Consider the following 15,501-nt stretch of genomic DNA (forward strand, 5'->3'; position numbering starts at 1 on the left):
ACCAATGAGTACACGACAATTAATACTTTAGCGTCAGAGAACATTACAGTGCATTAGTGAGTAAGTGCATCCCAGCGGTGTTTTTTAAGTGCAGATTACAGCTGGCACCGTCTGCTCTGTGCATCTGGTAAATGTCCTAATTCTGCACAAGCACAGACAATGGGCTGCTCAATCTCTTTTTTCCTTTTTTTTTTAAAATCAGGGCCACATCTTACAGTTTTACAACCTGTTGTAATGGATCACAACAGAGAGCTGACCATGTATCTTTTGCTGTAAGTGGATGTTTGGGATCCATTATGCTTTAGGGATATTTTATCTGGAGATGCCCATCTGTCAAGCTGATGTTGACTGAAAATACCATAAATCTGAGGCTTTCTGTGACATCTGCAGCTGCTTTGAAGAAGAGATAGATCTGTGATGATTCATTTTCGTTTGAATTTGCCTTAGTAAAAAAAAAAGCATCACCACAAAATTAGTAGCTGGAAACGTCCACAAACAAACGAATTTGAGTAGTTTTTTAGCACTGCAAAAGTAAAATGTAAAAGCAGCAGAATTTGTATTCATGTGTATCATGACACTTCCTTTTTTATTTCCTTTGTGCTTCAGAAACCCACTCACGACTGGATCAAAGCTGACTGTAACAGCAGCAAGTGTCAGGTCTGCTTCAAGAAGATCAAAATTTTAGGAGGGAGTCGTTGTGTGTGGTGCCAGGAAATGGTGAGGATGGCTTKTTGGACACTTGTGCACATAGCTAAATAATGGATGACAACTTATTTGTGATCTTTTCTTTTTAAGCGCCATGATGACTGTATAAATACTGGTATACCAAAATGTGACTGTGGGGAACTGAGGGACCATATTTTGCCTCCATGGGCCATCTATACTGCCTCGAAGGTAATTATAAATAACAAAACATGGTTTGTGATTGTTTTTTTTWATTAAAACACTAGTTAAACAATTATCTGTTTGTTTGTTTTCTATGTGTAGCAGGAAGACGACACCAACATTTTGAATGTCACTCCTGATGGTCAAATCCTGCAGGTTTGTCATGATTATAGCAAATATTCTGACATTTTACAACTGCATTTATTTTATTTATTTATTTTGTTTAGTTTATATGCATTTACTGTTTATTGTTGTTTTTGGGTTTAATGAATGACTCCCAAATACTGAACCAAAAAGACCAGAAACTTTTCTTTTATGATCTTTTTGCATCATTTTAATGTGTCGCATGAAATAATGAACATATCAGGGTTTTTTTTTATCTATTGACTACTTTAACTCTTCTGCAGTWTAGATTATTGTTCTTTTTTTGTGGCATAAAAACCATGTTCATTTTTTAGTTAAACAAGTCTAAACTTGATTTTTATAATACAGCTTTTATGCATTAATTACCAAAACTTTCAAAATATTGTATTTCAACAATGCACCCCACAGTTATACGCATGTAAAATGTAGTATTTATACATAATGCTAACACACCTGTGTGTTTTTCTGATAGTTTTTCGATTAATGCATATTAATCTGTTGTGCTTTCCTAGACTGTCCAAATTCCAGACACCCATCCTTTACTTGTGTTTGTAAATCCTAAAAGTGGAGGGAACCAGGGTGAACGGTAAGAAACAGGCTTACAGTATAAACACGAGAAACTGAAGCAGTTACATAATTAGTTAACATGTGTTGAGACATTTAGGAAATCTTTTGAAGATGGGTTCTTAAGGTTGTGAACAATTAATATTTGTATAAACTCAGTTTGGACAAATAGCTTGTTCTGATTGGACAGATGGTCTGAGTGGTGCCAAAACTAAAGTGGATTGCTGCTGTTTTAAAACAACTCTTCGTTAGATTAGATTAGAGAGACCTTTATTGTAATTGTACAGAGAGCATAATGAAATTACAGTTCAGAACACCCATTCAGAAGAAGACAGAACATAACAAACATGGGAGAACAGGTGCTCTGGGTCATGCAGCCACAGACCCTGCACAGAGCAAAGATCATCTTCATGAAGACATCATGAGGAGGTGCGACCCTTAACAGAAAAACTAAAAACCACACAAGGACAGATGAGGAAAAAAAAACATCATATTATATCAACACTGTGACACACTATGTTGTTTATTTAAAAAAAAAAAACTCTGTATAGAGCACATTTATTAGTCAGAGGAGTAAGTGAGTGGTGCTTTATCCAAATGCTGTTTTATCAACCCTTACACTTTTGTTAATTTGGCATTGCATGGGTATTCTATTAGAAAAATTTGGATAACTCTGCRGGAATTGGCCCAGGCTGCACAGAAAGTGCTACAGCTAGCTGCTACTGCTCCTCCTATTTGTAATTTCAATCAACCAGGATTCTATGTAAAATMACATACTTTGAAACTGCCAGTGAGGTTTATAAAACAGTGTTTATTTAAACCTTCATAAAGTTTTTGATTTGTTTTAAGATGGCAGTGACCCACTTAATGTTCAGATTAGCCATTAGCTTACTAAATCAGACAGAATGAAGAACTGTTTTTAGAAAATGAGGTCATCTACAGCAGGTAAGACACTGAGTGTTCATAACAGAACCTGACTTCAAAACATCTGCTCTTTCATTTGAACACTTTATAGCTATAGCTGAAACAATATACAGTATTAGTATTTCACTTTATTTACTTATTGTTTGTGTTTTTGTGCAGGGTGCTCAGGAAGTTTCAGTATCTGCTGAATCCACGTCAGGTTTACAATTTGTCCAACGGAGGTCCTTCTCCGGGGTAAAGTACAAAAGAAGCTTGCAGTTAAATGCCATTAAATGTTCTTATTATTATCATTATTATAATTAATAATACAGACTTTGTTTTATAGACTCCAATTCTTCAGGAATTTGCATCAGTACAAGATTTTGGTGTGTGGGGGAGACGGCACAGTCGGGTGGCTGCTGGATGCTATAGGTATTACTCATAGTTTGGAGTTTCATAGAGAAGATTAAAATGACCACCATTAGCGTTAAATGAAATGAAATGTTTGTGATCTCAGACAAAGCAGATCTCCAGGTGTGCCCCCCAGTTGCCGTCCTGCCCCTGGGCACCGGGAATGACATGGCTCGCTGTCTACGCTGGGGAGGAGGTGCAACATTCACACATTTCCTCTGACAAAGTCTGTGTAACTCAGATGTAAGCAGTAAACTTGTTACAACGTTGTGCTGTTTCTGTTGTAAACTCTTAAAAGGCTACGAGGGCTCGGACTTGACAGAAATCCTGAAGGAGATTAAAGCTAGTGAGGTGATCGCTCTGGATCGTTGGAGCATCCAGGTGATCCCAAACAACCTTAATGAGGCCGGAGACCCTGTACCTTATGAAATCATGAACAACTACTTCTCTATCGGAGTGGTGAGTCACTGACTCGATAGGGAGGACACCACATGAGGATTTATTGCCTCTTTCAAACACAAACTGCCAATACACAGAAACGTAAATGTGTGTCTGGATTATGGTTTATTGTGAATGTTTGTGTTCGCAGGATGCTTCTATTGCTCATCGTTTTCACTCCATGAGAGAGAAACATCCCCAGAAGTTCAACAGCAGGTGAGGATTCACACAGAACAAGACACATTATTCTTATTATCATCAATTTCCAGGGGCAGAGCTAGACTTTTATGCAAGGGGTGCCCTGGGGGTGGCCAAGGTGTTATCTATGGGGGCACATATAAATAAGGAAATCTACACTGGGTTTGAAAAATKAAGATGGCCACCACAGATAAATTTAAGTGGCTATAATTCAGCTATTTTAAGACTTATTGAGCTGAAAATTTTTGTGGTGTAGCCAATAGTGATGCTAACCGCTAAGGCTAGTTTTACCAAGGGCTATAATTGAAAATGTATATAGTAGTAGTAGCCGAGAATAATCTCTAACAAAATCTGAATGGAAAAACAAAATCCAAGATGACCACCRAAGCAAATTTCAAATAGTTGGAYCTCAGCCATTTTTAAAATACTRAGTTGAAATTTGGTAAGGTGGTAGCCAAGAGCAATCCCCATGTCATTTTAAAATATATATATTATATGATATATCTGTACTATATTGAGCTGAAATTTTGTGTGGTGGTAGATGAGAGAGACAATTCTAACAGTTTTCTATCATCCTCAAACTAAAGAGGCCTCACCTCTTCCTGTTTTCCTTTGTTGTTTTATTCAAGGATGAAGAACAAACTGAGGTATTTGGAGTTTGCCACTTCCGAGTCCATCTCTGCCTCCTGTAAGAAGCTGAAGGATTGTCTCTTTATTGAGGTTAGCGTTTCTCTTTCAGCCATCCAGCTGTTTCACCAAATAGAACGACTTGGGTTTGATGTTTAAAATGTCGTTTGTGTTGTCAGTGCTGTGGAAAACAGCTCGACTTGAACAACGTGTCTTTAGAGGGCATAGCTGTCCTCAACATTCCCAGCATGCACGGCGGCTCCAACCTCTGGGGCGAATCCAAAAAGTCTGATAGTCTGTCGGAGGCGGAGCACAGTCAAGTTATCACTGATCCCGAAGTTCTCAAATCAGTCTCACAAGGCAAGTCTTTAGTTCTCCTGCACTCTTCTACATGCAACACAACAAAAAATGAGTCTGGTTGTTATCAAAATCTTTTTAAAATCTCTCTGTGGTTTTTTTACTCTTCAGATATAAGCGATAGGCGTTTTGAGGTGGTGGGGCTGGAAGGAGTTCTAGAGATGGGCCAGATCTACACTAGACTGAAGAGCGCCGGGCACAGACTGGCACAGACCTCCCAAATCACCATCAGGTTTTAAGAATTTCTTTTCAGTTGTAACACAAAATGATAAAAACGACTCATCAGTTCAATAACAGATATAGAAAAAACTGAAATAATCGTATTAATCAAAATGATCTAAGGTTATTGTTATCACAATCTGATGAAAGTACACATTTTTTAACGTCAGTGATGATATTATAAAACTGTTGACCCTGTTTTTTTTATTTGTGCAGGACGTCCAAAGCGTTACCCATGCAGATTGATGGGGAGCCGTGGATGCAGCCTCCTTGTACTGTAAGTGTTAAAAACCAGCCTACAGGACAAGTTCACATACAGATATCTTGCATTTAWTTTTTAGAATCCGAAAAGGAACACAGTGGTGCACACTTGGTAACACTTACCAGCCTGGTCTGTTCTTTGCTTTGCTTCGTACAGAGGGTCTGGAACCTCATCTATTGAGGAACAATTTCTTGCTGGAGGCATTGTACTCTGTTGAAGTTTAAAAAGATTGGATCTGATCAATCGCTAACATTTGGCCATGACGTATGTGTGTGCCAGCTCGACCCTGAAGGAAGATAGGCTAATAAGCTAACCGGAAATTGCATAGCTGTAAACAACCAGCCCCTACTGGAAAGAGAGAAGGACTGAGCAGAACGAATGGCTGTATATGAGAGTTGCAGGCTTTGTCAGACAAATTCAATTTAATTTGGCAACCTTGTCGACACAAACTGGCCTCATTTACTTTCTYTGCTGCCATTGCTAAACTACAGGCAGACTAAAATGGCGCAGAATATCAACGTTGCCATTCACAACACCTCCTTCTGTTAGTTAATTGGCCCAGTTGAAATTCTACCGGAGAAACCTTTGTCTATGAAGGGAAACTAGTTTTGAGCAGAACTGTGTAGAAAGACAAGGGCCAGACCAGTTCTGATCTGGTATACATTTACTATATGATTTTATTGTACAGGACTTTTGTTTGTCTWTTTAAAATTTTGCAGCTTTACACACTCGTCCACTGAGAGCATTTTGAAGTAGTTTGCTCAAGAAAACATGTAATTCATAATTTTACAATGTGGTTTTGAAACTAGCAGTGAACTGAATGCAGTTGTAAGTTGCAAGATAACAAGACAGAATTATAAATACTAAATTTAGCTGTCATTATTACCACTGAGACACATTAGGTCCTGCCATATAGACCTGTTAAGGATGATCAATGTTGAGGCCAAATTTAAGAGAAAACAAAATGTAAAATTAAATTAAATATGAAAATATAATGGTCAAAATATAGCCCATTTCAAGGGGTTGTGCTGTGGAAAAGTTATGAACTGTTAATATCTTACCTGTTGTAGATAGCGCTTTGAAAACTTTTTTTTTWAGAAAAACTATCTCTGACAATAACAGCAAACTAAACAATTTAATCAGCCATGATCAACAAAATTACTGTTGTTGTAAAATTTACAACAAACATCTAAAACTCCATCAGTTTTACATAGCACAGTATTCCAACAGAAATATAGCATTTCTGCMAGATGTGCACTAGACTGCATTGGAAGTGCTACAGCTAGCTGCTGAAGTTGCTATTTTTTTGCCACAAATAATTGTAAAATTGTAAGTAAATAGCTGTTTAAAGCAAAACTGATTTACAGTATTTACACAAACCAATATGAGACTGGAAATGTTTTAAGACAATAACTCGCTTTGGGTCTTTTCCCTGCTTTTATTAGCATCCAGCTAAACATGTAAAACGTTATGTGCAACAGGTAAGATATTAATTGTGCATGACTTTTCCACAGAACCTCACTTCCACAAACCTGAACATAAAAAAGAAAATAGTTTAATCTGTGTGTTTTGTTTCTGGCACAGCTCATATCACATGAAAAAAAAATCTATGCATCCTAACAACAATTAGTACATTTACCCTTACAACATGTTTTTATGGAGGAGATTGATGATAAAAAGCAGATATACCTAATAAAAATGTTTTTTAACTCTCATTTAAAAAAAATTCTAGATTCATATAACTCACAAGAACCAGGCCAACATGCTGATGCCGCCACCAACAAAAGCATCTGGCTTCTTTCACAAGTAAGAGTCCTCTACATCCTGGAGTGTGCAGAGGGGTTTCTGCAGAGTGTTTCAGTCCAATATTAAACATGTGATAGTGTTTTATTTTGTATATACATATCCTTTTATTTTATTCCCTGCTATATAGTTTATATATATAAAAAAATCTGCTTGAACGTGTGTACAAAATTCAATGTGCAAATGTTTTCAGTAGTGTGTGCCAACTAAATGTGATCCCATGTGTCTGTATGAAAGAGCAGAACATGTTGTGTGTCTGTAAATTAACTAGGATTTTTTAATTTTTAGTTTTCGTTTTATGTTGTGACATTACAGTAGTTTGTGGATGAATTATGTTTACAGTAGTGTATTGTTGAGTTTCGTCTTTCACCGTCAGTGTGTGTCCATGCAAAATAACCAGTTAGTGATGCCATTTAAAATAAATGTTTAAAATATAAGGACTTTTTGAAAATGTCAAATCTCAGCCTGTTTTTGAATTTTGATGTTGCTTTTACAGATTACCGCAGTTACAGTCAACACTGTTCACTGCTTTTAGTATTCAGAGGCGCTGAACATAAATTCCTTTAAGATTTTACATCTTTGCATTGCGCTTCTTTTAAAAAAAATGTTTATGAGGATGAACTCCTGCCAAAATGTGGTAGTAGTAAGGCCAAAGCGAGTCACTTTTTGTGTGCGTTTTTTTTCCATTGAAGCCATATTTGTGGTAGATTTTAGGATACTTGTGTACATTTGCGTATACTCACATGTTGTCTTGTTTTAAAGTCAAATTTTGTATTTGTCATTTGGATGTATCTTGACCATGTTGTATTCTCAATTTCAAAAGAGCTTCATACATCACATTGAAATGATGGATTATATCATTACATCAACCCAATGTGGATTAGAGAGTGCAGGTAAAAATGTAATCTTACCTTGATATTACTAAATTTTATTTTTAACTCTAAATTGTCTGAGGAATCTTTAATGTAATCCCATGGCTGAATATGTGAATAAACAGGACTGAAGAATACTGAAACAAGCAGCATTTATTTGTTCGATTTTTAATCAAGTTAATCAGGATGTTGGACACTCATGATGCTTTTTTTTTTTGAGTAGACAAGTCACTCTAAAATATGGCCATTCCTTAAAGAAATGCATATTACCTGAGTTTTGGACTAAGATTACTTTCGTTTTGACCAAACATGTTAAATAATCTGTGCTGTCTCCTGCAATATTACTAGATTATTGTAAGATTATTTATATTTTATCTCAGAACATGTGTTGAAATTCGCAGCTACTCTCACATCAAACTTAAGGTCCCCCTCTGTAAAATTTATTGAGGAGGGCATTTCTAAAAGCTAAAGTTCACAGGGGGTGGGGGGGGGGGGTTGTATTGTCATTCCGTCATCAAAAACATACCTATTCATGCATGTTTGAGAAATCCATGAATCTCCTCTGGTAGCCATGTGGAGCTGCATGCTGGTACAAAGCACCACCTATTTAAACAAAGCTTCTCCCTGCAGCCTGAAGCATTGTTGTGAAGACGTGTTGAAGTGGAAGTGTCGGAAACGGTAGGAGGTTCTTCAAAACACGAGGGCCGATTTCAAGGTGTTTAGATGATGCAAAGTCATATTTAATTTTGGTTTATATGGCTTTTTCTCAAATGAAGGTAACAGTTATTTGATTGGGGTGTAGAATTGAATTATGTGCCTGGAAAATACATACCCCCTTTAAGTAAAGACATCATAACCCTAACAAAATAAATTTGTGCCAATTGAAAGCCCACATTATTTGAATTAAAAAATATTTATTAGGTATTCGTTCAATCGGTACACTGAAAGGTGAATTAATTTTTTTTAACCAGTAAGCTTTTGTGGGAGGCTTTACTCTGTGTATTTCCCACTTAAAGAATTACTTTATCAGAGTTGGTGAAATGAAATGTTATTACAAACGTGTCAGTCTGCAGGGAGACTGGTATCGGTGTGGGAGGGAGAGTAAGAAGGCTAATCTAGAAGTAATGAGGGGGGAAGTGAGGGATGGTTTCTAAAACACCAAACAAATAATCTGATATAAAAGACTGCAAAAAAGATGAAGAAACCCCGCCGCAGCATTTCCCTTCTGCTTCATAATTATGTTCTACTTGTGTTGGGCTGTCACTGAAATTCAATTCAAAAAAATTTTTTTTCAATTCAAAAATGTATTCATTTCATTAAAAAATACTATATCCAATAATAAAAAATAAACTATAATTCCAAGTAAAACCTTTATTGCTGAAATGTGGCAAAACGTGGCAAAAAGTGAAAAAGGTCAAGGAGAAAGGACATTTTGAATTATTCAGGAGACTGGTACTAAAGTGAATTTTGGCCACAGTAACTATAATATGATCACTTCTACTGATATTCCTCATTAGCTGCTGCAATGGTGTGAAAGTGTATGTGTGCATGTGTGCACTTCTCTTTTAATACATGTGTGTTCTAATGCGACAGAAAGTGAAAAGGATAAAACGATCAAGTGTCTATACTCTGTTACTTATGTGCATACTTGAAAGAGCTCCGAGCTCAAATCCTGTAATTACGTCTCGTAAGTTCAGACTGCCTGAGCAGGTTGAAGCTCACAGAGACACCTCTTTCTTTCTTTACACGAGCTGAGCAGCACACAAACACCCCCGAGAGACACAAAGACATGTTGGTTTGTCTGGTTGTTGTGGAGATGTTATGACACAAGGGGTATTAGGTGATGCCTAAACTAATGATGACAAATGGACGTCGGCAGCTGTGGCGGTAACATTCATAGTGCGAATTCTGCGATGATGACATTTCAGCACTGATTGCATCTCTTGACTTCACATGGTTGTAGCTGGCATATTTTGGGAGTCAGAGTAAGGGTCTTTATTTATGTTACATGTCCCTGTAGGATTGTGAGTCCTAGTATCACTTTAGGACCCCCCACCTTCCTCCAAATCAGAATCCTGGCTCGGAAAATCTGATGTTCTGTACCAGCTGTGAGCAAAATCCAACATGGCTGCCTCACACACGTCACGTGGCGATGGCTGCAGTTTCAAACTTTTTTAAATATATTTTTTAATTCTATTGGTTTGTATTTCATTAAATCAATTTCATATATAATAATATCTGCACATCCTCTTAGCATGTCATGTTTATTGGTTCTAATAAACAGATTAATATTAAACAATATTTGCTATACGTTCTAGATCTCCCACCCCCCATGCCATCCCTAACCACCCAGCTTTTAGATGGTTCAGTCCACTTTGGCTGAACACCAGTACCCACTGCCTCACAAATCAGACAGAGAAAAGAAACAAAATCATACTTTAAAGCAGTGGTTCTTAACCTGGGTTCGATGAGCCGGTCTCAGGGGTTCGGTGGGGCCTCTGCCGCAGAGGAAAGACACACTTGTGTAAAGTTGTGATGACACGCCCCACCTGGCCATCACTTGCTGTCAGACAGATTTCTTGGCCAATCAGTGCTGGCCCCAAAAAAAGTATTTTGTGGATTCAAAATGACAAAAAACAAATTAACTTTAAAATAATAAAAAAAGTTATTAAAAAATGTTAAATTCTTCAAAAAAAAATCCTAATTTATTTTTTATTAGTAAAATAGTAAAAATATATATATTTTTGGGGGGCTGAAATTTATTTATGGTGGCAAATTATTTTTTTGGGTCCAGAATAAAGTCAAACTGTAATTTGTTGTGAGTTCATGCACTGTGTTGGTTTTCTTCTTTGAGCAAGGTGATGTTCATGCCCGGCTCATTTTATACACCTGTAAAAAACATATACCTACGTCTTGAATTTGGAAAAAAAAATCAAATTTTATTTATCACTAAAAAGGGTTCAGTGGATGCACATATGAAACTGGTGGGTTCGGTACCTCAAAAAAGGTTAAGAACCACTTATTTAAAGGCTTTAAAACTGCACTTTGTTTTCTGACAATGAATCAGACAGAGTGGAGTAAAAACTTTGAAATGACTTATTTTGGAGTGCAAGATGACCACAGAATTAGGTAAGTGGTAAATAAATCCCTTTATGCTGATCCTATTGGCATCAGCAGAGATGCCAATGGGCATAGTTGACTCAAAGTGTCTACATCTGCTTTTGTTTTAAATCATCACGTTTTGCCACGTCTTTTAAAAATAAAAGTCAAAAAACATCTTGTCCAGATTTGAACTCCAATCTCCCACCTGACAGTAAATTGCTTTGTCCTTCACACCCATTCCATCTGGTCTACAGTATAATATACAATCTGTGTATAACTATAACTTATGTGAGCCAAAAGTAACAGTAAATCTCAGAATGTAACGTTTGTTTGAACCAGTGTAACATTTCTGTAGTTAAAGCTGTTTTGATGGCTGAAATCCACTCTGGAATAGATCCCAGTCTGATCAGCCAGTTACCTCTGCTTCCTCATTTAACTGTTAAGGAACACTTTGGGAAAGGGGGTGTTACAACTGTGGTGTGCCTGAGGATTTATTATGTAAACTGGTTTCTAGTTAATCATCCCTGATTGAATGACAGAGACCGAGGAGCTTTTATCCCACCAATTTGTTACGTCCCATCTGGGAACAACCAGGATAGACTTTCATTTATTCTGCACATTCCAACCACCCATGCTGGGCCACGTCAACCTCAGTTTGTGCCGAGTTGTAGGCCAGTTATTTGAAGTCCTTTTTCTCACGTTTTTCTTGTAACTGTTTGATTTCACTTTCATTTTTGTACATAGTAAGTACCTAAAATGGTTATGTTTTGTTTGTCATTTAAGACCTTGGCTCAGACCTTGGTTATGGAATTTTTGTGAAAATTTCTGATTTTTGAGGCTCATACAGGTAAATGTTCGAAGCGGTTGATATGTATGTTACTGGATCCTCCAACCTGCGATGGTTCAGACTTCACTGCAGGTAAGATACTGACTACTTATAACGTCTCCACAGGCCCTCACTTCAGAGACCAAACCACCACCTGACCCTGATAACAAATATGTCACCATTATAAGCTGTTAAAATAGGCTGAATTTCTTCAAAAATTATTTTGATGGTCATGCTGACTTTTAAGAATCGGCTGTAAACGTTTTGCCTTTTATTAACATTTAAAGTCATTCAACATAATCTGTAAAATAGATAAATAAGCTTCTACTTACTGCTGGAGTTGAACTGGCATATTAGGAAAGAAAATGACATGACAGCCTTACTTGGAAACAAACAGAAAAACTTTTTTTTTGTTTAATCCTGTGATAACATGTCTTATTATTTCAAACAGTTACATTTCCTTTGAAAAAATAAAACGTCTGTGGCTCCAAAACCCGGTTATTTTTAGTCTTTTTCATTCAGTAATAGCCCCACGTGAACGCCGCGGGCTAAATTTAGAACAACGTACACCCTCCGCTCTTGCGTCAATGGAATTCCGTGCGTGCGTCAGACGGAAGAACGTCGTACGTCACGCGCAGAGCTGATTGGCTCCCTCACCCGGAACTGTTTACCATGTTTGGGCAGAGGCCCGCCCTTTTGTCGACGCATCCAGGACTAAAAACAAGAGCGTATGGAGCGGACTGCGTCGATCTGACCCAGTGTGTGTGTGTGGCTGAGTGGGTGTGTGTGTGCATGTGTGTGTGTGAGTGTGTGTGCTGACAGCAGCTGGAAGAGGTGAATTCATCGGCTTCTCCTGTTTGGAATAAATAAAAAAGGCTCCAGGAGCCGGATATTCACATGAAACAGGTGAGTGAAAGTTAACTTCTTGTTTAGAGACAGAGGAATCATGTTTTTATTATTCTTTGTGTTTTTATAAGAAATTAACTTCTAAAGAAAATGTGTCCACTCTGTTTTAGCTTTAAGAAAAAGTTTAAAGTGTTTTAAGGAAGTTTCTACATGTTTTTAGAGTCTTTTCAAACTTCTTAAACATCAGTCATTACTTACAATCTTCATTGAAGACTATTTGATCATTAGTCAATATGATTATTTAGGTGGACAACTCAAGTTTAATTAGCAATTAAATCATAAAAAGTAAACAATAAAAAACAGCACTAGCAGCTGTAATTTGTTGATAAATTTCTTGTTTGTTTGTTGACAACTGGTGCTATTCTGTAATCCTGCTCTCATATTTTATTTTTATTTTTTGGGAAACAATAGTTAATTGAAAACTGTCAAACACATCAAGACAAATCACTCATTTATAGTTGAAAATAGTCATTGTGATTTTGTTGTTATTAACTGTTTAGGTTGTTGATGATGTTATTGCTTGTGTTAGTGTGCATGTGTGGTAATTTGTTATTCTGTTAGCAAAATAACTCATGAACCAATCATGAAATTCCCAGAAAGTGTTCACTGGATGAACAGCTACACTTGATTAACTCTGAGAATCACCTTAATTCAAAATGACTGCCACAGATAATCAATCATAATAAACTTAAAATGGATAATAATAGAATAGAAATAGCCTTTATTGTCCCGTGTGGGGAAATTTGGGAAATTTAATAACTCAGTCAGTTTGGTTTGGTAGCAGCAGAGAGTCATCCCCAACACATGTTCCCAGCTCTCACAGGTGGCTCACAAGGTGGTGAGGGGTATGCATTGCTTCAAGGAATAGATTTAAGTTTTTATATTAGGTTGTTTTCCAAATCACGGCAACTTTAAAGAGTTCTTTCAAAAAGAACTAACTGACTGCAACTAATCYGTGAATATATTTCTAATATTCTGACAACTCTCTGTAAGACCATCTCTCATCTGATTTAGTTTGTGTCGACTTTGTGGAGTCTGTCACTGCAAACATAAAAATAAAGACGCTTTTATTACGTCAAAACTTTAGCTTGAGACCTGTTGTTTGACTTTCGTCAACGTTTTAAAGACTGTAGTAATTAGAAGTGCYGCACATGTAAAACCTATACACTTGTGGATACACGCCCACTCATMCAACCACACACGTGCTTCACTACCTATGCCCAGTTCAGCTGGCGTTCATCCAAAGCTGAAACCCAATCTGTAACACTCTCTGGTACAAGGAGAGGGTTGCCCTCCATTGAAGGAGCTTTTCAAAGCATTAGCAGCCAGTAACACAATATCTGACAATATGTGAGCGCTCCACYGGACCACCCCTCTGCAATTTCCAACCGAGCCCGATGGGGCCTGGAGCGAGAGAAATGGCATGTTGGGTGAAATGAGACAGCACACATTCACTGTGCTAACATTGGCTACTGTTTACCTGGTTACAGAGGAAGGTTTAACAAATGAAAAACTAACAAATAAGACTCAAATTGGCAGTTATTCCCAATGCATTGCCTTAACGTGAACTGTACCAATTTGAAAATGCTTTAAAACTATATGTGACTGAGGATTGTTTTTTTTTTTTTGTGCACAATATGAATTTCTTTTCTTGTTTCTTCTGTTTTAGCRATGCCCTGTGTACAAACCCAGCTTGCATCTTTGCCCCATGACAACTATTTAAGCTCTGAGCTACTGAGTCCAGACTGTGCCAAACTGGTGATGGAAATCAGTGGCCAAAAGGACCAGTTTTCTACATCCTCGCTGCCCAGCATCAACACCTTGGTGGGAAATGGCTACATCGGGGAGTTTGATGCCTACTCCTGCAGGATTACCACCTCTCCGTCCACCTCGGCAGTCTCTTTCAGCCACCCTGGAGCAGCTGAGAGCCCCAGCCCACAGATGCAGAACCAARCCTTTAAATTAGATGATCTCCAGGTGTACGGCTGCTACCCAGGATCTGTTGCTCTAAGCTGTCTGGACGAAACGCTCTCATCATGTGGCTCTGACAACTATGGAAGCCCTATCTATGGCACGGCTTCTCCTCCAACGCCAGGCTTTCAAACTGAGTCTGCACCTGTCTGGGATTCCCCTTTCAGTCCCTTCCCCCCGGCCCTCCCGTTCTCCATGGACAAGGCCAGCATGGCTCAGCAACTCTCATTTTTTACTGGCAGCTCCGCGCAGGATCAGTACTCTCCTTTGGGGCAGCATCAGGATACTCCATCTGGTCCAGATGATATTTTTTTCCTGTCACCTCAGCAACACGTGTCCCCACTCCACTGTCCTCCCCTCTCCCTGGACCATGGAGCCCTGGAAAGCCCCAGCATATTTGAGGGGGCCGTGATGTCTCCTAAAATCCCAAACTCTGGATCCAGTGAGGGTCGCTGTGCAGTTTGTGGTGACAATGCATCCTGTCAGCACTACGGAGTCCGCACCTGTGAGGGCTGCAAAGGTTTCTTCAAGGTAAAACAGACACTAAGCATTTAGCAGGTTTATCGTTAAAGGTTTACTCTTATCTGTTCAAGAAAGCTGGTGCATATTCATGTTTACTCTGTTATAAATAGCTTTTTGAACAATTTCAAGTTGGAGGAACAGAATTTAACTCTGACCAGATTGACAAGCTAACAGCTAGTCTTACGAAACCAGGTCCAAGGTGGATTTAAGACGGCATCAATCCACTTTGTTCTTAGCTCTGTAGATCTGAATTGTCCATTTTTGTTTTCATTGTCCACGACTCATGTTGTTTAAAATGCAAAACCTTCAAGGCAATCTACACATAAGCTATGTTTACATGCACAAAATTCTTTGATCGGATTGAAATGTATTCGGATTAAATAATCGCAATGTATCGTTTACATGGGCACAATCCGATCATGACGAGTGTTTACATGCACCAGGCTTTTATTCAGAATAGAAGCACTGACTGCGCAGTTGCTACCCCCACC

The 15,501-nt window shown here is 38.0% G+C and overlaps 2 protein-coding genes across 3 annotated transcripts in view; both read left to right on the forward strand.

The window, feature by feature from the left end:
• dgkab (diacylglycerol kinase, alpha b) overlaps positions 1-7,826 on the forward strand; it is a 16,753-nt gene extending 8,927 nt beyond the window's left edge. For both annotated transcript variants that reach the window (XM_014002017.1, XM_014002018.1), the window contains exons 11-24: positions 607-717; positions 796-894; positions 988-1,041; positions 1,542-1,615; positions 2,677-2,751; positions 2,843-2,928; positions 3,014-3,103; positions 3,206-3,366; positions 3,497-3,561; positions 4,173-4,263; positions 4,350-4,530; positions 4,639-4,759; positions 4,963-5,023; positions 6,741-7,826. In XM_014002017.1, coding sequence (XP_013857471.1) covers positions 607-717; positions 796-894; positions 988-1,041; positions 1,542-1,615; positions 2,677-2,751; positions 2,843-2,928; positions 3,014-3,103; positions 3,206-3,366; positions 3,497-3,561; positions 4,173-4,263; positions 4,350-4,530; positions 4,639-4,759; positions 4,963-5,023; positions 6,741-6,818 — 1,347 coding nt within the window. In that variant the 3' untranslated portion in view covers positions 6,819-7,826. The remainder of the gene's footprint in view (positions 1-606; positions 718-795; positions 895-987; positions 1,042-1,541; positions 1,616-2,676; positions 2,752-2,842; positions 2,929-3,013; positions 3,104-3,205; positions 3,367-3,496; positions 3,562-4,172; positions 4,264-4,349; positions 4,531-4,638; positions 4,760-4,962; positions 5,024-6,740) is intronic.
• A 4,526-nt stretch (positions 7,827-12,352) lies between these two features.
• LOC106513281 (nuclear receptor subfamily 4 group A member 1) overlaps positions 12,353-15,501 on the forward strand; it is a 6,626-nt gene continuing 3,477 nt past the window's right edge. Inside the window, exons 1-2 of the mRNA XM_014002022.1 lie at positions 12,353-12,517; positions 14,187-15,019. Coding sequence (XP_013857476.1) covers positions 14,189-15,019 — 831 coding nt within the window. The 5' untranslated portion in view covers positions 12,353-12,517; positions 14,187-14,188. The remainder of the gene's footprint in view (positions 12,518-14,186; positions 15,020-15,501) is intronic.

This window comes from Austrofundulus limnaeus, unplaced genomic scaffold (genome assembly GCF_001266775.1).
Source record: "Austrofundulus limnaeus strain Quisiro unplaced genomic scaffold, Austrofundulus_limnaeus-1.0 Scaffold11, whole genome shotgun sequence".
Lineage (NCBI taxonomy): Eukaryota > Metazoa > Chordata > Actinopteri > Cyprinodontiformes > Rivulidae > Austrofundulus > Austrofundulus limnaeus.